The 22,729-nt window shown below is 40.2% G+C and overlaps 1 protein-coding gene across 4 annotated transcripts in view; it reads right to left on the bottom strand.

Moving 5' to 3' along the window:
• Positions 1-22,729, bottom strand: part of STXBP5 (syntaxin binding protein 5) — a 396,458-nt gene that overhangs the window by 60,682 nt on the left and 313,047 nt on the right. For 2 of the 4 annotated variants that reach the window (XM_075862864.1, XM_075862866.1), the window contains exons 11-18: positions 18,716-18,788; positions 17,260-17,407; positions 17,105-17,172; positions 15,105-15,145; positions 11,070-11,126; positions 10,347-10,567; positions 3,724-3,893; positions 731-856 (exon numbers count right to left, since the gene is read on the bottom strand). In XM_075862864.1, the coding sequence (XP_075718979.1) occupies positions 731-856; positions 3,724-3,893; positions 10,347-10,567; positions 11,070-11,126; positions 15,105-15,145; positions 17,105-17,172; positions 17,260-17,407; positions 18,716-18,788 (904 nt within the window). The remainder of the gene's footprint in view (positions 1-730; positions 857-3,723; positions 3,894-10,346; positions 10,568-11,069; positions 11,127-15,104; positions 15,146-17,104; positions 17,173-17,259; positions 17,408-18,715; positions 18,789-22,729) is intronic. The other 2 variants (XM_075862865.1, XM_075862867.1) reach the window with 1 other exon arrangement.

Here is a 22,729-nt window from a genome sequence, read left to right as displayed (position 1 = left end):
ACTATGGGAGTTACGGAAACAGCGTAGCAGTGAGCTACACTGTTTCCGTAACTCCCATACTAGCTAATGGACGTTACGGAAGCAGCGCAGCATGCGAGCTACGTGGTTTTCTTCTTCATGGTCCGAAATCACACGATTCAGCTGCAACAGAGAGCAGTAGAACAGGGTTTAGGGAGCCCCGTTCTAGACGTAGGTGTGGATCCCAAAGGCAGGACCCGCATCTATCTGACATTTATGACATATCCTGTGGATATGTCCTAAATGTCCCTGATGGGAAAACCCCTTTAAGGATCAGGCTTTGTTTATTTTTCTTCACATTCCAAGAGCCATATCTTTTTTTTAACATTGCCATTACCATTTTGGGGTACATATAATTATCTTTTAGGATATTTCTTTGGAGGAAGAATGCAAAAAACAGCAATTTTGCCAAAGTTTGAGTTTTTTTACCATAGTTTATTGAGCGGTAAAAATAATGAATACGTCGATCTCAAATTAAGTATAGGTTTTTATGATGTTTTAGAACTTATGAACAATATACACCTTTTAAAGGAAAAAAGTCATTTGTGTGTGGCCATATTCCGAGACCCATCACTTTTTTATTTTTCTGTTGACGTAGCCGTGTGAGGGCTTGTTTTATGCGAGAGAAGTTGTTGTTTTTATTGGTACCATTTCGGAGAACATAAGTAGTAGAATCTAATCAGTTAAAAAAAAGAAAAGAAAATATGCTTACAGGCCATATGCAGAATTGACAGCTAGGCTGGTTATTTGCTGTGGGGGTTCTCCGCTGACCCACACTAGTTGTATCACAAGCTCTGCTTGGTAGCCGGCAGATTGCTTTAAAGGAGTGCTTTTGACCCTGAAAGATATAAACCTTGCTTTGTAAGATAAATCCAGAATGTACAGCAACTATTATAACCCAGCAACTATTATAACCACCAGTTACATGAGAAGAACCTACTGGGATTCAAACGAACTGGGAGGGATTCAGAGGAAGCACATATGATCTCGCTAGAGTAGGGGTCTCAAACTCGGCCAGGTAAATGGGCCGTACATAGAAAAAAATGTGAAGTTGACGGGTCACATTACTTTCAAATTTTATACAATGCAAAATTATTGTTAATCAATTAGTTATTTGAACTACTATAACAATACTACATTACTATAACAATACTACATTACTATAAGGCTGGGTTCACACGACCTATTTTCAGGCGTAAACGAGGCGTATTATGCCTCGTTTTACGCCTGAAAATACGGCTACAATACGTCGGCAAACATCTGCCCATTCATTTGAATGGGTTTGCCGACGTAGTGTGCCGACGACCAGTAATTTACGCATCGTCGTTTGACAGCTGTCAAATGACGATGCGTAAAATGACTGCCTCGTCAAAGAAGTGTAGGACACTTCTTTAAAACGTAATTTGAGCAGTTTTTCATTGAAGTCAATGAAGAACAGCACAAGATTACGGGCGTCAAAGACGCCTCGCAAAATGCGAGGAGGAGCTTTTACGTCTGAAACAACGCAGCGGTTTTCTCCTGAAAACAGTCTGTCTTTTCAGACGTAAAAGCCAGTTCTCGTGTGCACATACCCTAACACTACCACATTACTATAACACTACCACATTACTATAACAATACCACATTACTATAACAATACTACATTACTATAACACTACTACATTACTATAACACTACTACATTACTATAACAATACCACATTACTATAATAATACTACATTACTATAACAATACTACATTACTATAACAATACTACATTAGTATAATAATAGCGCTAGGTTTAAACTTAATGGAAATTTGCGTGTTTACACCACGTGCTTATTTTAACAATCCAGTTTTAGGCCTCATTCACACGGCAGGGTTTCCCGGCCGGGTGCCGGCCGTTCATAAATCGGCCGGCACCCGGCTGCATTAGGAATGATAGACCCCTAATGGGGCTATTCACACGACCGATTTTTTGACGGCCGGAAAATCCGGCCGTCAAAAAATAGGACATGCTCTATCTTTGCCCGGGCACCCGGCCGCCCGGCTCCCATACAAGTCTATGGGGCCGGGTATTACACGGCCATCACCGGAATGTGTTCCGAGTGATGGCCGGGTTTCCCGGCGCTTGCGCTCTATCTCCTCCTCCTCACAGCGCAGAGTGCATGTGAGGAGGAGGAGTTGATGCCATTCTGACGAATGGCATCGCTGTACACTGTGTTGCAGGGCCGGGGTGTACAGCAGGTGGAAGGGAGCGCTGCGCTGGCTCCCTTCCCCTGCTTGTTAAAAGCACCCTGGCTCGGCGACACCTTCGATGGCGCCGCTAGTAGTAGTAGCAGCAGCTGCTGCTGCTGCTGCGGCTGCTACTACTGTAGCGACGCCACTATAGCAGAGCGGGGAGGTATCTCCCCGCTCTGCTATGTGCTAGCCGCACTTTAGCTCCTTGAAGGAGCGGAATCCCCGTGTTTTCGGGGATTCCGCTCCTGGACAGAGCGCTTGATGTCTCTGTCCATATCTGGGCAGTGACATCAGGGGAAACTCCTGAAGCGGAATCCCCGAACACATGGGGATTCCCCTTCAGGAGCTGCAGCTGATGTCACTGTCCGGATCTGCCCGGCCCGGCACGGATGCATAACTTTATGCAAACCGGCCGTGCAAAATGGCCGATTTTACCGGCCGACACTCGGGCTCGGGAACGACCCGGTCGTGTGAATCCCGCCTAAGTGTTGCTAAATGCTGTCTGGCTGCTCAGTTGGCAGAAACAAGAATATGAAGATTGGGCAGGCCCTTTTTAGATAGTGCCACAGTGCCCTCTGTAGAGGTCACAGTGCTCTCTGTAGATAATGCCACACACCCACCCGTAGATGCCACAGTGCCCTCTGTAGATAATGCCACACCCCCCTAGATAATGCCACAGTGCCCTGTAGATAATACCACAGTGCCCACTGTAGATAATGCTACACACACACACACACACACACACACAGATCTCCCTGTAGATCGCTCCATTGAGGCTCCCTCTAGGAGTGGAATCTCCAGCCAGAGCGTTGCCGACGCTTAGGCCGAGGATTTGTCTGCTAGAGGAGCCCCTGACGTCACTGTCCATACACAGTGACGTCAGGTTGATCCTCCTGGACCAGAATGTGATGTCAGGGGCAACCCCAGAGCCGGAGTCCCGGAGCAAAGTACTAGTATAGACTCTGCTCCGGAACTCTGGTGAAACCCCTGACATCACTGTCCATGTATGGACAGAGATGTCAGGGGCAACCCCAGAGCCGGAGTCCCGGGCAGAGCGCCACTAGCGCTCTGCTCTGGGACTCCAGCTCGGGGGAAGCCCCTGACATCACTGTCCATATATGTATAGTGACGTCAGGGGCTTCGTCATTTGCCGGTACACTCCTCCTTCAGCCTGCTTTCTCCTATACCGGGGAGCTACAGTGCCCCGCGGGCCACAATGGCAACCTCAGGGGCCACATTTGCGGCCCGTGTGTTTGAGACTCCTGCGCTAGAGAGAGGCGGTTTACTACAAACCCCATAAATACTTGCGTGTGCCTCTCCTTCGATGTGCAAAAAGGCCTACACTAGAAACAGCAGGGAATGCCAATGTCTTTGTGCAGGCTCGCCTTTATCTACTGCGTTGAAGTTTAAAAGGTAAAAATTGCAAATAAAGATGTTTTTCCAACAGTACAAATGAACACCTTTAAAATGTGAAAGAGTGCTCACCTTAAACAGGGTACATTGTCACGAATACCATCAGATGAACTGCTGCTTGTGGATGGGTGAGACTGTAGAACTATTGGCTGGGGGTTAGGTCCTCCACTGGGCGTTGGCACTTGTTCAATATCTGGAGACTCTAGATCATTGATTTCGTAGAGCAACCTTACTTCCAGCATCTTAAAGCCAAGTACAAAACATGAAAAACAAACAAAAAAAAGAGAAAAACCACCATGAAACTAAATCAACATCTATTTCTAATCTATGTTGTCAGCAGAAAACAGACTTGCAAAGTTAAGAATTACAACATTGCATATTACAAAATTTGACAGTATTTAAAATCTTAAATTAAAAATAACCCAAGAAGCAAATACTATATCCAAAATATATACAAAAAAAAAAGCACCAGTAACAAACGAAAATGAAGCTAGCAAGGCCCAAGGTATAAAGCATCAAGTGACTCTAGTCAACATTATAGAGCAGAGGTGGCCAAATACTGTAGATTTCAAAGGTCTATTAGATACTCAAGGATATGGTTATAAGAACTACCATATACATCAATGGAGCACAACTCAAAAAGGTGGATGCCAGCAGGAAATTTCTGTGCGTATTGGCTAAATGGCTTTGTGCAGCCTACTCTAGACAATACACAAAAAACTGCCCAAAAAAAAGGGTCTTCTGTTTCATTCATAACTAAGCGAAACAACAGCATTTCCTTCCTATATGTTGAAAATACTTGATTATTTTAGGCTTAAGCCCTTTCGCTGCAAGATGTTTCAGGTAAATTTTCACACTCGACATACACCACCTGAATTAGAAAATAAAAAAAATTATACCTATATGGCAATGTGAATGCCAACCAGCACCTTATACTCATAAGTGCTTTCATGCAATTTTGCATCAAAGTGGAACGATTTGCAAAAAATGCATAAAAATGCAGCGTGTGATAAGATGTGCAAATGCTCATTTTGTACGCCTTCAATAGAGAAAAATACCATTGGGTTAACTGGAAAGGCTGTATAGGGGGGGGGAAGATGACCGTTACAGGCTATATTTTATTCTTCCTGCTGTCATTTGCAGTATCCCGTCAACCCCTCCCTTACACAGAAACAGAAAGAAAAACTTTTGAACCTGATCCCCCCCCCCCCTCCTTTAACCCCTTCCCTCTTTAGCCACTTTTGACCTTCCTGACAGAGCCTCATTTTTCAAATCTGACATGTGTCACTTTATGTGGTAATAACTCCGGAATGCTTTCACCTATCTAAGCGATTCTGAGATTGTTTTCTCGTGACACATTGGACTTTATGTTACTGGCAAAATTTGCTCGATATGTTCAGTATTTAATTGTGAAAAACACCAAAAATTAGCGAAAAATTGCAAAAATTAGCATTTTTCTCAATTTAAATGTATCTGCTTGTAAGACAGGCAGTTATACCACAGAAAATTGTTGCTAATTAACATCACCCATATGTCTACTTTAGATTGGCATCGTTTTTTGAACATCCTTTTATTTTTCTATGACCTCACAAGGCTTAGAACTTTAGCAGCAATTTCTCACATTTTCAAGAAAATTTCAAAAGGCTATTTTTACAGGGGCCAGTTCAGTTGTGAAGTGGCTTTGAGGGCCTTATATATTAGAAACCCCAAAAAAGTCACCCCATTTTAAAAACTTCACCCCTCAAAGTATTCAAAACAGCATTTAGAAAATGTCTTAACCCTTTACACATTTCACAGGAATTAAAGCAAAGTAGAGGTGAAATTTACAAATTTCATATTTTTCTGCAGAAATACATTTTTAATACAATTTTTTTTATAACACAGAAGGTTTTACCAGAGAAATGCAACTCAATATTTGTTGCCCAGTTTCTGCAGTTTTAGGAAATATCCCACATGTGGCCGTAGCGTGCTACTGGACTGAAGCACCGGCCTCAGAAGCAAAGGAGCACCAAGTGGATTTTGGGGCCTTATTTTTGTTAGAATATATTTTAGGCACCATGTCAGGTTTGAAGGGCTCTTGCGGTGCCAAAACAGTCAAAATCCCCCAAAAGTGACCCCATCTGGGAAACTAGACACCTCAAAGAAATTATCTAGGGGTGTAGTGAGCATTTTGACCGCACAGGTTTTTTACAGAAATTATTGGAAGTAGGCCGTGAAAATTAAAATCAACATTTCTTCAAAGAAAATGTAGGTTTAGCGATTTTTTTTCTCATTTCCACAAGGACTAAAGGAGAAAAAGCACCGCAAAATTTGTAAAGCAATTTCTCCCGAGTAAAACAATACCCCACATGTGGTAATAAACGGTTGTTTGGAGACACGGCGTGGCTGAGAAGGGAAAGAGCGCTATTTGGCTTTTGGAGTTCACATTTAGCAGGAATGGTTTGCGGAGGCCTTGTCACATTTACAAAGCCCCTGAGGTGACAAAACAGTGGAAACCCCAAACAAGTGACCCCATTTTGGAAACTATACCCCTTGAGGAAATTATCTAGGGGTATAGTGAGCATTTTGACCCCACAGGTTTTTTGCAGAAATTTTTGCAAGTAGGCTGTGAAAATGAAAATCTAAATTTTTTCAAAGAAAATGTAGGTTTAGCTAATTTTTTCTCATTTCCAGAAGGACTGAAGGAGAAAAAGCACCACAAAATTTGTAAAGCAATTTCTCCCGAGTAAAACAATACCCCACATGTGGTAATAAACGGCTGTTTGGACACACGGCAGGGCTTAGAAGGGAAAGAGCGCTATTTGGCTTTTTGAGATCACATTAAGCAGGAATGATTTGCGGAGGCCAGGTCACATTTGCAAAGCCCCTGAGGGGACAAAACAATGAAAACGCCCAAAAAGGGACTCCATTTAGGAAACTACACCTCTTGAGGAATGCATCTAGGGGTGTAGTGAGCATTTTGACCCCACAGATGTTTCATAGAATTTATTAGAATTAGGCAGTGAAAATAAAAACAGTCCTTTTTCTTCAATAAGACGTAGCTTTAGCGCAAATTTTTTCATTTTCTCAACAAATAAAGGAAAAAAAGAACCCAACATTTGTAAAGCTATTTCTCCCGAGTACGGCAATACCCCATATGTGGTCATAAACTGCTGTTTGGGCAAACCGCAGGGCTCAGATGGGAAGGACCGCCATTTGGAGTGCAGATGTTGCTGGATTGGTTTCTGGGAACCTGTGGGCCCAAAACAGTGGAAACCCCCCAGAAGTGACCCCATTTTGGAAACTACACCCCTCAATGCATTTACCAAGGGGTGTAGTAAGCATTTTAACCCTGCAGGTGTTTTGTAGAAATTAGTGTGCGCTCAATGTTGCAGAGTGAAAATTGGATTTTTTTCCATAGATATGCCAATATGTGGTGCCCGGCTTGTGCCACCATAACAAGACAGCTCTCTAATTATTATGCGGTGTTTCCCGGTTTTAGAAACACCCTACATGTGGCCCTAATCTTTTGTCTGGACATATGACAGGGCTCAGAAGTGAAGAGTACCATGCGGAGTGGAGGCCTAATTTGGCGATTTACAAAGTATTGGTTCACAACTGCAGAGGCTCAGATGTGAAATAATAAAAAGAAACCCCTGATAAGTGACCCCCACTATGGAACTGCACCCCTCAAGGCATTAATTAAGGGGTGTAGTGAGCATTTTCACCCCACAGGTCTTTTCCATAAATGAATGCGCTGCGGATGGTGCAAGTTAAAAATTTATATTTTTCCCTAGATATGCCATTCAGTGGCAAATATGTCATGCCCAGCTTATGACGCTGGAGACACACACCCCAAAAATTGTTAAAAGGGTTCTCCCGGGTATGACGATGCCATATATGTTGAAGGAAACTGCTGTTTGGGGACGCTGTAGGGTTCAGGGCCGAGGGAGCACCATTTGGCTTTTGGAGAGCGGATTTTGCTTGGTACTATATTTTTTTTTAGTATTGCCGGTGTTTTATAATGTCGGGGTACATGTAAGCGGGGCGGAGTATCTAAGGGGCATAGTGAGGTGGTATAAAAAAAAAAAAAATAATCCATAGATGTGTGTTACGCTGTGAAGCAATCCTTTCTGCACAGGCCGGTGTCGCACTGATAAATGGTGTCATTTCTTATCCCCCTTTTGGTCCACACTCCGCGCCTTTGTAGTTTGGGGAATTTTGCTGGGAAGTGTTGTCCTGGTATAATACGGGCACCGTCGCTTCCAGCGGTTATGTTTGGGCCCTCCCCTTCCTGGTTCCCTAATTTTAGGTCCTTGATAAATCGCCTCTTGAAACAGAAGAAATGTTCCCCTCGGGCACAACTGCATATTTTTTTATTTCCTGACTTATTGGAGCCATAACTAATTTTATTTTTCATAGACGTAGCGGTATGAGGGCTGGTTTGTTGCGGGATGAGCTGTAGTTATTATTGGTACCATTTTGGGGTACATGTGACTTTTTGATCACCTTTTATCCTATTTTTTGGGATGCCAGGTAAACAAAAAAACGCAATTCTGGCACAGCTTTTTTTGTTTTTTTTATACAGCGTTCACCACGCATTATAAACTACATGTTAACTTTATTCTGCGGGTCAGTACGATTCCGGCGATACCTAATTTATAGCACTTTTTTATGTTTTACAACTTTTTGCACAATAAAATTACTTTTGTAAAAAGAATGTATTTTTTCTGTCGCCAAGTTGTGAGAACCATAACTTTTTAATTTTTTTTGTCGACGGAGTTGTATGAGGGCTTGTTTTTTGCGGGACGAGCTATAGTTTTTATAGGTACTATTTTTGGATACGTGCGACTTTTTGATCACTTTTTATTGTAATATTTGTAGGGCAAAGTGACCAAAAAACAGAAACTCTGGTAAAGTTTTTTACGGGTTTTTTTTACGCTGTTCACCGCGTGCAATAAATAATATAATATTTTGATACCTCCGGTCGTTACGGTCGCGGCGATACCAAATACATATGGTTTATTATTATTTTTCAATAATAAAGGACTTGATAAGAGTAAAAGGGGGATTGTGTTTTATTTGATTACTTGAAACTTTTATTGTTTTCAAACTTTTATTTTTTGCACTTTTTTTTACACTTTTTTATACTTTTTTTACACTTTTTCTCAAGTCCCACTAGGGGACTTGAAGGTCCAACGGTCAGATTTTTTTTTTCTAATACATTGCACTACCTATTTAGTGCAATGTATTAGATCTGTCAGTCATTCACTGACAGCAAGCCGTTTAGGCTTCGCCTCCCGGCGGGGCCTAAATCGGCTTCCGTAATGGCAGAGCAGGAGACCATTGTGTCTCCTGTTGCCATAACAGCAGTCGCCAGTCCCGATTGCCTATCAGGGCTGGCGATCTGCTAGTAACCGCTACGATGCAGCAATCGCTTTCGATTGCTGCATCGAAGGGGTTAATGGCAGGGATCGGAGCTAGCTCCGGTTCCTGCCGTTACAGGTGGATGTCAGCTGTACAGTACAGCTGACCTCCACCGCTGATGACGCCGGATCAGCTCCTGACCCGGCGCCATCTTGCCGGCAGCTACGGAAGCCGATCAGGCTCCGCCGCCGGGCGGATCTTGACCGGCTTCGGTGCTAGGCAGACCGGGAGGCCAGTATTAGGCCTCCGGTTGCCATTGCAGCCACCGGAACCCCGGCAATTTCATTGCTGGGGCTCCGATGAGCTGCAAACACCTTAAGTGCAGCGATCGCGTTTGAGCGCTGCACTTAAGGGGTTAATGGTGGGGATCGAAGCTAATTTCGGTCCCCGCCGTTACAGTCGGATGTCAGCTGTAAGATACAGCTGAGATCCGACGATGATGGCACCGACTCAGCTTCTGAGCCGGTGCCAAACGTTTGACGTACATGTACGGCATTTTGCGGGAAGTCAATGCTTTCCATGACGTACATGTACGTCAAATGTCGGGAAGGGGTTAAAAGAGCGCTGTACCCCAAATATTGCAACTAGAGCTTTGTATTAACGAAAACATAAGATTCTGGGCTTTAATATGATACCAAGATCTAAACTATAGCCCTTATATTCTAGTTACGACAATCGTTTAAAGTCATGACGTGTTATAGTAAAAGTGTAACCGTCATTACAGCATTTTTTGCATAAATCCATCAAGTAAATGGGCGGAGCTGCAATACCAGACAAAACCCCATGACAAGATTAGCGCTGATTCTAAAATAAACCTTGGACAACCAATTTAAAGAAATGCCGAGGGGTGAAAAGAGCAAAAACCTGTAAGTCAGATACAACATTTCCCGCACTACATACAATAAAGTTGGGCTTTTTTTTTTAATAATGATGGGTACTTCCTAACACTTATTTGAGATGCCCCATTAAAGTTGGATTTCTTGTTTCTGCAGTAATTGGATATTCTAATACCATAAATTTTAGCTCTCTAGTATATAAAGTTAGTCTATATTTCAGTGTTCACATACAAGTATGAATTTTTCTAATGAACACAAACTGGCATTATTTGGTTTAGTCTCCACTTAATTCTGCACAACTTTTTATAATCCAACTGAAAGTGACATTTTATGTTTATTACAGCCAAACCGTATTTATCATGGAGGCAAGACTGCCATTATCAATTTAGAATGGCATAAAATTCCTAGACTTCCTACTCAAAAAGGCATACAAAAGGAAAGAACGGTCTTTACCGGGATGACATCTGTGGTCACATCCTGTTTGCTGAACCTATAAATGATGACATGGGCTGAGACACCTGCCACACATAGTATCCTGCTCTCTGGGCACCAGGAGATCATCTGGATGGCATAAGGATCTTCGTCTACAATGTCCGTGCTAGGTTTATCTTCTTTATTTCGAGATTTCTCAAATACTTTTGCGGTCTTGAGTTTATACAACATTTGCAATGTTACTAGGGAAACAAAACCAAAACCATTAGGAACACATACACAATACCACTTTTAAAGGTCATTTACCAATGGCAAATCCCACATTGCTTCAATTACAGTGGTATGCATTCTGAATTGACATTCAATGGTCTAATGAAGTTGGTACATACCACTTTGCCCCTTATGGGCAAATTAATGTTATAGAATGCAAGATATTATATAAAAACAGTATAGTAGGGTGAACTCTACAGTAAAATCTTTTTTTTTTTCATAAAGATGTTTAGTCATGAAATAAAAGTAGTAACTTTGTAATATAAGGGAGTACAATTTCTCTCTCTCTAGTCTATGCAAATGGTACCAATATACAAATATACCAGATTACATTGGGGTTTAGTAAGCACATGCGTAGATGTTTATACACATGTTCATGGACATTGCCATGGCGACCAGAATGAAAACATCCAATGTTTACATTGCTGGCTAGGTTCAGCCAAATGGAAAACAGAAAAAATTAATGAGCCTTACTGGCAACTCTGTTTCCAGTCCATTGTGATGGTTCCCCTGGAGGTTGATCCTTGATCTCTGTAGGAACAGGAAAAAGAGAGCAATTAAAAGGCCCCTCCCACCAGTCTTTACCAGATTACTACACCGGACACCTTCACTTGTTGCTCAACATTTATTAACCAACAGAAGGCATATACGTACAACAAGAGAAGTTAGGATGGGAAAAAGGATGCCGTCATGTGGACTCATGGAAACAGAATTACAAGTAGGACTAATTCCCTTTTTCCATACCGTCCCCCATGACGGCACCACTGGAGAGATACTAAATTAATACAACTAGGGAATAGTCCATGGCCTGCAAGACTTTTGATCCGAAAGCAAACTCATGATGTAAATCAAATCTGCAATGTCTTACAAAGAAATGGAGGCTGGTCCCTGAAGCCGCTCTGTATATTTGATCTGTACCCCACCCTCTCAGCCCACGAGGAAGTCATTGTTTCAGTAGAGCGGTGTCTGATTTTTTCAGGCAATGCCTCGTCTTGCAATCTCTAACATTCCTAAATTGTAGTCCATTCATCTCTAAGGTGTTCTTTGAGACTTTCTTCTCCTGGTTTCTATCTTGAAATTGGATGAGAGAGTCCTTTGTCCACTCCTTAGTAAGCTCCAGGTATTTCAGGACCGACTTTCTCACACCCAAATTGTGAAAGGTTTGTTCTCTTTCTTTTGACTATAAAAATGTTTGGAAGTTAATCTTGAGATCTGGGAGAGGCCATCATTTTGTCATCCAGTTTTCTTAAGGTTTTGTTCTTTGATAGAAAGAGCCTGCATTTCCAAAACAGGTCTATCAGATTTTATTACTACCAAGAAAACCGTATTCTAGGAAATGTGTTTTATATATAGTGAGACTAGAAGTTCAAAGGGATAAGCCTGACAGAATATAATTTAAATCCCACTGAGAGTTGATCAGTCTTAATAAATAACGGAGTCTAAAAGCTGCTCCCATTAATCTCCTCTCTCACCTATGATCTACTAGGCAGGCATCAAAAAGTTTATATGTTTAAAGTCTGTATTTTTAGGGTGATCTAGGCTCTAACGTTCTACGAACATTTTTTCGCCACACCAGGAGCAAAACCTTTTAAATATTTTTTAATAAATGGTAATGTCACTTTGTTTTTGCATTGTTGTAAGGCGGAGATCACTTTGTGATAGGGAGCCCTCTATTCTTCAGGATCCAAGTTGAGTGATTACGATCCAGACCTTTCTGAAAGACTTGATAGAGGAGGTTGCATCTGAGGGGAAGGAGTATTGGATACTTTAGTGACAGTTTGTGAGAAGAGGCAAGTGTTTTTAAAATTAAGGGACTCGGAGAAAGGGCATATCCTATATTCATGTCTTACTTTTGAGAAGTGTTGATGGGAGATGATTTATTTGTAGCAAAGTCATATACTATATACTGATTTCATGTCCAACTTTGAGACTTAAGAGTCAATTGCTACTAGGAAAGAGAATAAAGCTTCCTGTATGCGAAGAACAAACCTCCACAACGCGTTAAATTGCTGAAGACTTCCCCCAGACCGACTTGACTGCCCAGTAGAAGAGACCAGCCTAATTGGCTGGCATATGTTCTTAGAGTGATCAACATATCTTGACCTTCACCAGAATCTTTATTTTCTTGTCCAATGAAGAATGTTTTGCCCAAACTGATATGACCTATTCTGGGGTCTGTCAAGAATCAATTTGGTACCAAGTCACCGACTGGATTTAAGCAGTCATCTTTCCTAATAGACTCATTGCTTACCGGAATGAACATGAGGATTTTTGTTGAAACGGTTTTTGTTTTTTTCTAAAATATACGGCTTTCCTTCTTCTGAACCTCAAAATCTAAGATGATTCCCAGATTTTTTTTCTCCTTTTTGCTGGTATGAGGTCAGATTTTGTCTAGGTTGATTAACTAATCTAGATTTCAGCTGGGTTTCTGAGATTTCCCTAAAAAAAGGGAAGTTAAGTATGCCACCAAAAGGAAAACATTCAAGTACAGGATTATTACATGATTCTTTGTTATAAGAATAATTCTATTTGTGAACACCCTTTAATGCATGGTACTGAAAGTAAATAATTTCTGTGGATGAAGTAGGAATGGCGAAACTGAGGAATTGCTGATATCTGTGTGAACCAGTATAAAAAAAACACTCATAAGTGGGATCGTAGATTTTTTTTCAATTCCATTTTTAATCTTCGGCACGCAATCCGCTAGTTCGGTTTATGATCGTTTAGTGAGAAGGGTTTGGTTTAGCATTCACAACGCCTAATAAGAGAATAGGCTATGAAGGCCTTAATATTTGGAAGAATTCAGATAGTTGAGTCGTAATCTGGAAACTTGTAAAAGGGGGAAGATGAGAACTGATTTAGTGATCTGTTCGACCCACTGATTTTTGGTAATCTCTTCTCAATGTTGGCAAAAATGGATTAAACAAACACACATACTGAAGTTATTGTTTGTTTGATTTATTGTTAGCATTGAGAAGCATATTCTGGTCTGTATCCTCTATGGAATAGTCCCATCCTCTTGATTTCTATTTTGCCCCTTTATTCTTCTCTTTAAGAACCGAAGCAGTGGAAGAAAAAAAAAATCTCAATTGGTTTTTCCTCCAGAAAGCTTTTCATCTTGTAGGCCACTTTTTCTAAAATTTTACCCAAGTCTGGACCAAAAACAAATTCACCTTTAAAACGGATTGTACACAGTTTATTTTTCAAAACATTTATCAGAGAGAAAGTCCTTCACCAATGGAGGCTTTTCATCCTTCATTACTTTCAGTATGCAATTTTGGCATAAATGCTATTTTATATGATTCAGGTAATTTATTTTTTTTCACAAACTGCAAATCTTAGGAGACACTCCCCCCCCCCCCCTTACAAGTAAAAGAGGGAGAGAGAGCAAGCTATAACAATTATTTTCATTGGTCAGGAGGGAATAAAAGGCAGTATTAGGCACATCCACTCACACGGTACTCACAAGGCAGAAGCCTGCATTCTGCACACCAGCTCAGAACGAGTAGCCCTTTGGGACTTTGAGTTTGAGAGCAACATGCTGAGAAATGAATCCAGGAGATTACCAATGTATCCCCTTTATAAAAATATATATTCTCCGACCTCAGGGAAGATGCAAATGAGCGTAGTGATGGCTCCCGTCTGCATCCCCAACCAGCCGATGCGTCAGCCGTAACTTCCTAAATAGAGTCTGAAAACTATGTGGCAGGGCCAGAGTTGCATGTGCCCGTACCAAAGAACTGATTCAGCCTGGAAGATGGAGTCGGACCAGGAGCCATCTGGGTAAATCTGGAGACCACCCACATCATGAGGAAGATGAGACTGAAAGTGATCTGAGGTATCCTTCTGCAGGGGGGCAGCAAGTGGGTGCTAGGCAATCCCAGTACGGTAATAGAGTAGCATAACTGGAAGGAAGAAGGAGAAATATCTCCCCAATTATACCATGGTGCACGATAAATCCATATAGTCACCCTCACCTCCCCACCCAGGAAGACTATCCCGCTCTCTGCCCTGTATACTGTAGGGGCAGGGAACAGTGGTGGCAAAGAATCTGTTTCCTGTCCATACAGAGGTCAAGAGTCAACCTCCAGTGGTGCCATCATGGGAACGATATGGAAATATTACAAAGTTACTTTGATTTTATTTTATGACTAAACAACTTTAGTTATTAAATGTCAAGAAATGTATTACAATTCAAACAAGTTTCCTCATTTTGAAATCAAATCATTATTATATATTGAATAAACTGCAGCTTATACACTGTTCAGAATGGTTCTTGGCATATAAATAGTAAGGAATATATTGCCCATACAAAAACTAGGAGCATGTCTAGGGCAGCACAGTTAAAAAATAAATAGGAAATTATGCTAATTTTACAATAAACTAATTATTATTAGTAAATCCACACACAAGGTCCTGATTTTTCTCCTATCAAACCGTATAACATGTACTAAATTACTTGTTAAGCTTACTTTTCTCCAAGTTGGATGAATAAGAAAGAAAACTCACTTGCTGAAGCATCCCAAAATTTGATAGAGCCATCCGCATGACTGAAAAGTACAAATGCAAACATCCATCATTGTGAATTAATCATCAGGCTGTACACAATGTCTTAAAGATACTGTTCAACATAACACCTATTAAAAAGAATGCCTAAGACCCCATGAACACGACCGTAGAATTTGTCCGTAATTACGGACCCATTCACTTCTATTGACCACGGACACCTTCCCGTATATTATAAAGGCTCCACAAAAGATACGACACGTCCGATTTGCTGCCTTTTTACGGACCGTACTCACATAATTTATATGGGAACTCGGCCCACAAATGCAGGCGGCTGTCCGCGGCTGTCAGTGCCCGTAATCACGGACTGTGATTACGGGCACGGTTGTGTGCATGGGGAAGTAGATAAATAAGGAACAGCAGATTTTTCATAGACCAAATGGCAAAAGTGTTAATAAGGTCTCATACACAGTCATATTTGGGATCCGTGTCACACGGATCACAAATGTCTCCCACAGAAATCTATGTGCCCACCCTGTATTACCTTGTGTTTCCCCAATTTTAGGCAAAGGGGCACAGCAGTTTACTTATGGATTCCCTAATTAAGAAAATGTTGCATGCTCCAACACATGCTGTATTATGGAGACTATTCTATTCTGGAAGCATCGCTTCTAGAAGAGAAGACGGCACCTAACGGAGGCACCACACGGTTACATATGGACCCGTGAAAACAGGGTGTGCACGATCGTGTTGAACCGCGTACGGAGAATAGCTGTGAGCATGAGGCCTAACCGTAATTTGCTATTTAGCTGCCAGTACGGTTCTGTATCTTATATTTCAAAGCGTTATTCCAGGAAAAATGTGAGGATCACCATATTATTCTCTTCTGAACTTATAGATTTTTCTGCAGGTCATTTATTATAAGTTTATAAATAAAAAAACTATGAACACTTGTTTGCCAGAATGAGCTTTCTAATGTCGTTTGTTCCTTTACACAAATGCATTTCAGAATTTAAAAAATGTAACTCTCGCCCAACTTAACCCACATTACAGCTGTTCCATTTTGCCAAACGCAGCTCTTCTTAATGTTCCTGTGACTCGGATTTTATTTATGAACACCACTTAGCGCCGTGTTCATTCAAGCATTGGCTAGCTGAGATTTTTGTTATAGCATTTCATTCACAAAGTTGAAGAACTTTTCAAGCATTTATTCATGCATGTTTTGTATAAACCATTTTTTTAAACGTAAATCTGACTTTCTGCCACTACCGAACCAAGTGCTTGGCAAGATTAACCCTGCAACTGCCTCCAAAGGACAAACACTACTGTATTCTTATTTTGAGTCACTAGGTGAAAACACCTAGTCAACTACTATCTTTAATTCTAAATAATAATTTCTGTTTTAAAACAATTCCATAGTTGAAATGTAGATGAAAAGTTGAGTAACAATGAAAATATTTAGCAAATTGTTTTTTTATACTGATTTTGAGTTATTTCATATTTTTCTCCATTCATGCACTAGTGCTGTAGTACAGACTTGTGAGTCAGAGTATCCTAGGGTTGAATATCTGTGAAACACTGAATGAATTGCTGCATGCCCCAATTCTTTTTTTTATCTCATTTCAAAATAAAATGTTTGTTCTTTACTTCTATCGGATGAAAATCTGCGCTCACAAAGGTTCATGACTTGTTAGAATATAACTGTACTGTAACAAGCCATACACCTGTTCGTATATTACATGACAAGGGCAGGACTTGAGCTCCTGGAAATAAACGGACTATTTCCATTCAATGACCGCAAGCAGAAATCTTGAAACACAAAGTATAATTTGAAAACGTTAATGTTTCATTATACAATGTAGTGTCTTTATTTGCTGAAACCTGGAATATCACGACAATTTTTAATAGATACGTTTTGTTTCTAATGAAGATAAATTTGAACAATATTGTAACACTGTATCTAATATATAAGAAATTGTTACCATATTGTGATACCAACTTACCCTGTGATTATTATCTCTGGGTAACTTTGAGTACCAACGCCCCAGTTACCACCACTGATGGGCCATTCCTGTATTAAACAAGAGAAAAATTAGTGGCCAAACGGAAAAAAAAAGTGGGCAATATACTTACATATATGAAGGTCATCAGTACTCACCTTTTTACTGTAACCTTGCCGCTTTTGCCTGTTTCCAACAAAATAAAGTGCAGGGATGAGGTCCTCAGGGCAGTCTGCAAAGTACTCACAGCAAGTGACAGGAGACTCGTGTATGCTCAGAGGATAAGGGTTTTCAAATATAGGATATCTGCCAAAGAAAAAAAAATTACTGTTGAGAAACATAAAATTTGTCTAAATAGCGGAGCTCCACCCAAGCAAATACTTCTTAAAATGACTCATTCAGCTTATATATCCATTGGTACGTGCGTCCTGACATATCTGTTCTTTTAATTTTGTCTCATATATATGAATATGCTGCACTTCCAAACTTATACTAAGGAATTATTGCATGCCAAGTACAGGTAATTTTCGCTGGAATGAACAAATGAAAGCGGTATGGAATATTTCAATCATTTCCAGTATGAAATTCCCCAGTCTGCTACAAAATGTTAGCTTACCAAAACAAAATCGTTTTTTTTTTTTCAATGCATACTATTTTACTAACCTTGCACCCCTGACATCAACTTTTCAATACTTTGCATGTACAGCAAACAACTGTAAAGTAAAGATTCTCTATCTAGATAAATACACTACATACAAAAAAGTATATGGATACCGTGTTGAACATTCAACACCATTAGTAATTATATGTACTTATTCTATAGATTCTGAAACACGGCTAAAACCTAAAGGTGTTTGATGAGTAGAGGTCGGAACTCTCCGATGGGTAGAGCTTCCTCCACAACAAATTCAGCGAGCCATGTTAATATACCTTGCTTTTTGCACTGACACCAGAACGTTGGAAGCACATAGTTACCGAGAATGTCAGCGTATGCTACAGAATAGTATGGAACAGATACAGGGGCATATTCATATCCCTAAAGGACATGTGGAAGATTTCAGGATTTTTGAGGTAGATTTGTGATTGGTGCAACTTTCAAAATAATAATTTTTAATAAAAAGTTTAACTTTTTGAGATACAGCTGCTTTGTATTCTGTATACAGAGCAGCTGTATCTAGCTGTTCATAACTTAGATGTGATCGATTAGGCTAAGTTCACACAGGGTAGATACGCTGCATAAAAGACACGCAGGACCTGCTTTCACTGAACCCGTCAGATGGACCTGACGGATTCAGGGTTCAACGCTAGATACAGCAGGTCTGTATACAGAATACAAAGCAGCTGTATCTCAAAAAGTAAAAATTATTTTTTAATAAAATTTATTTTGAAAGTTACACTAAACACACTGATAGACATTTTTATTTAAAAAAAAAAAAAAAATGTCAAAGTTGTACATAGCCTTTAATCTTCAGCATCACCCCAGGCACTGTTGATGTTGGCCAATAGAAAGTGCATATCTGTATGATTGATTTTATGTAACTGTTCGAAATGGATGGAAATGGCCAAACCTGCATATTTCTGGCCACGTAGTAGGTGTAATAAATCAAATCTTACCCATTTTGTGCAAGATCTATGACAACTAAATCTTGTTCTAAAAGTACAACCACAGCATAGGGCTCCTGGAAATCTAAAGATAAAAAAAAAGGAAAATAACTTAAATGAACATGAATGAATACAATTAAATATGAAATGTTTTCACCCAGAAAGGAAATGTGAGTAAAAAGTCACTAACAAGCAGAATATGTATAAAAGGCTTTCTAGAAATCTCATTTTCTAATTCTCTAGAGGAACTCTGTGTGAATAGAGGGGGAGGGGGGAATTCACCTTTCAGGAACGTCATCTCATATCCAGAGCAGAGAGGGGCTACAATGACAGACAATTTATACTGTATCAATGGGAACTGTGTAATAGTTAATTTTTAGGGTATTAAACACCTAACTTCGGTGTGACAAAATGAGATCAGCCCATTTTTCATGGGACCCTTCTAACAAACACAAATTATCCAAGGTGGATAACCCCTTTAAGGTTAGATTGATATAACAATTACGATAATGTATTAGAACACACTTTAGTATATAAAGTAGGAAAAGGAAATTTTGCCATGGATTTTGATGGGAAAAAAAAGGGATTAGAAAAGCATAAAAAACTGATTGAACTGAAACAAGTTTCCAGCTTCATCAAAACCTTTTAAAAAGAAGAAACAAACATTGATGCATAAAAGTCATAGTAAAAGCAATGATCTTCTTCAACAGTAGATGGCTCCATAGTACATTCTGTGGAAGATCCTACACTTTCATAGTAGGTACATAGCTAAACATTAAATTCAATAATAGCTCAGGAATCACCAAATACTTTGTTTAATGTGAGTTTATATAATAATTAAATCTTAATCAGGTCATTAATTCTGAATTACTTAAAGCATACCTAACTTTACAGGTGACTTTTCAGAATAAGCTGTCATGTGTGTACATGAGGAATAATACTATTTCTGGCCATTATATGACTTTTTTTTTAGCAGTTTCCCCCTCTAGTGCTCAGTTGTACCTGAGCTATTGGGTAGAGCCTAACTTCTATCATGTCTTCTATACAGTGCACACAGAGAATCCTGCTCTATAATATAGATAGATAGATAGATAGATAGATAGATAGATAGATAGATAGATAGATAGATAGATAGATAGATAGATAGATAGATAGATAGATAGATATGAGAGAGATAGATAGATAGATAGAGATAGATAGAAGCAGCAGCAATGAGGAGATTATACAGCAGTAATGAGCAATAAGAAGTGTAGCTGATAATCCAGCACTAGGGTCGTACATTAAACCCTTACTAGGAAGCTGCTACAGCATCTTTTGTGTGTCTCTCTGCCCCTCTCTCATTCTGCTCCCTCTCCCCGACGAGATGGAAAAAGCAGTAAATTCAGAGTGGGAGAGGGGGGCCTGATAAGTGGAGAATGCTGTGCTTGGCTGTTTGCATAACTTCTATAAAGTGTGAATCGAGGGAGAATGTGAATCCCGTCATGCGGGTGATGAAGAACGAGGGACTTGTGACCCCTACTGTGGATGGGTGATAATTCTGTTTGGCTCAAAAACCTCTATAAGCAGAAATAAGTTGACAAAGCTCCCTCTAGTGGCACAGATGTTCTGTTCAGCATAGCTTTATCTAAAGCATGTGTACCATTGAATTTACTGCAGTATTTCCAAAAACTATAGTAATAACAAATATTCTGAGGAACATAGTTGCAAACCCATCACAGCGAACTCCCTATATCCTGCTGCAATAATAACCCATTATTGTAACCTTGTGCAATGCTGTTATTGACCACCCGCTCCTTGTGTTGTATATTGCAAAAGCTTCATCTGATAAAGTCATCTGCAAATGTTTATTGTGATTTCTAAAATGTAGAACAAGTAGATTTGGAAAATGTATCGCAAGATATTTGCTTAAAAAGGTTAGTTTAATGTGCCACTAGATTAACGATTTCAATTATTACCAGCAAAAAAAGGTTCCTATTATTGTATTTTAAAAGGTAACCAAGCTCTTTTTTTTAAAAGTGACCAGACTTAAAGAAAGAATGAATATATATATATATATATATATATATATATATACATACACACACACTACAAAATGCTAGTGAATGGTTAAGGTAAGCCCAGCTCAGTCACAAAGAGTGCCCCCCTTTACCTCAGCTGGTAAGGGGTTTTCTGATACTGTCAATGATCCCTGACAATACATACCAAAACATTTAAATGGGACCAATATACAAGTAAAATAATAAACTTTCTTTCTAATACCAATCTATCTCTGTTCCTCTGCTGCCGATCTCCTTATTCCTGCAAGTCCTTGACTACCATGGTCACGTGATGTGCTGTCATTATGGACAAGTCACGAAGCAGATACTAAACAAGAAGGAGCAGGAGACTTACAGGATAGACCGCAGGGGAATTAAAGAGAGTTAGTAAAGTAAGTACTGTATAATAGAAAGTTAATTATTTAGGCCCTTTTAGATCATGTTTTATGTATCGAAAGGCACTTTAAATGTGACAAGTTCCATAATGTTTTTTGCCACATAAAACTAATGTAGTGACACCTGGTGAGGCAGAAAAAAGCACCGTTACCATACCCCCCCCCCCCCCATGCGGTTTTCTAAACAAATGAAGTTTGTGCCAGTTTTTCTACCGCCCCGTTATGATGCGTTTTAACTCTGCACTAATACAACTAAATAGATCTTAAAAATGCCAAAAGAGGCGTTGTAATGAAGTATACTGGAATAAATTTTTCTGCACATCATGGCTTTATCTGTACTGACACAGACGCTGGATACATACTTAGCTACAGGGCTAGAAAAAAAAAAATATAACAATTTGCATGTCTTCACCCATTATCCTAACATGAGGGCTAACCACTGCATTTATGGAAAATGTGATGAAAGCCGTCATTTCATATCTTCTGTGTTCCACGGTGCTAGAGTTCAGGGGCTAATCTCCACTTAAAGGGGTATAACCATCTCAGACATATATGGCATATCCACATAAATGTCCGATAGATGTGAGTCTTACCTCTGGGACCTGCACCAATCTCTTAAACAGGGCCCCCATCGTACCTTCCGCTACTGGGCTTCGGTCACTTTCTGAAGAGGTGGTGGGGTTTTCCGGAAACAGCCAATCATGTTTTTCGAGGTTGATTCCGGAAATCCATGGAAGTGAATAGGACTTCCGGAAACAGCGTAGCATAACGAGCTACGCTGTTTTCATAGCTCCCAAGTTCTGGAAACAGCATAGCTCACTGTGCTACCCTGCTTCTGTAACTCCAATTCACGTCTATGGGAGTTCTGGAAACCGCAAAGCAAAATGTGCTGGGTTGTTTCCGGAAAACCCCACTATCTTATCAGTCAGTGGCCAGAGCCCAGCAAGAGCGGCATAAAGTAAGACAGAGGCCCCATTCTAGAGATTGGTTTGGGTCCCAGAGGTGGGACCTGCATCTATCAGACATTTATGGCATATCCTGCTGATACGCCTTAAACGTCTGAAATCGGAAAATATCCCTCAAACTGACAGGTGGGTGGATTTTATTGCTTACCATATGTCTAGTATGTGGCTGTGTGTGATTATGTTCTCACCTCTGCGGCTCCTCTTCGCCTCCTACTTCCTAACTGAACGGCCATGTCAGATTTATTAGGACTACTACTAAATGTTCTGTAATTAAGTGTATAATGGTAGTCATACCCCAGCATGACTTCTCATCTGTGAGGTCTCATACGGCTCTGTTCACACTGCTGTCAGAGGCTCCAGGGAGCATGGTTGGAAAACATATATAGTGACTTCAGTCTCTGAACAATCAATCTACTGCTACCTATGATAGTGAGGAATGCAGGGAAGAGAGAGGATAAAGTCAACTATATGCTGGATATATACACAGTTTGCACAGGCAGCTATTGATGACATCATCTATCTAGTGTGTGACATGCTGCAGGGGATTGTGAGAGAACAGACAATTGGAAAAATGTGGTTAACAACTTATTTTTTCTTTTTTTACACTTTTGTTGAAATACTACATTCTGT

This window comes from Rhinoderma darwinii, chromosome 4, assembly GCF_050947455.1.
Source record: "Rhinoderma darwinii isolate aRhiDar2 chromosome 4, aRhiDar2.hap1, whole genome shotgun sequence".
NCBI lineage: Eukaryota > Metazoa > Chordata > Amphibia > Anura > Rhinodermatidae > Rhinoderma > Rhinoderma darwinii.
Note: the sequence above shows the minus strand (reverse complement) of the source record. Positions and strands in the feature narration are given on the sequence as shown.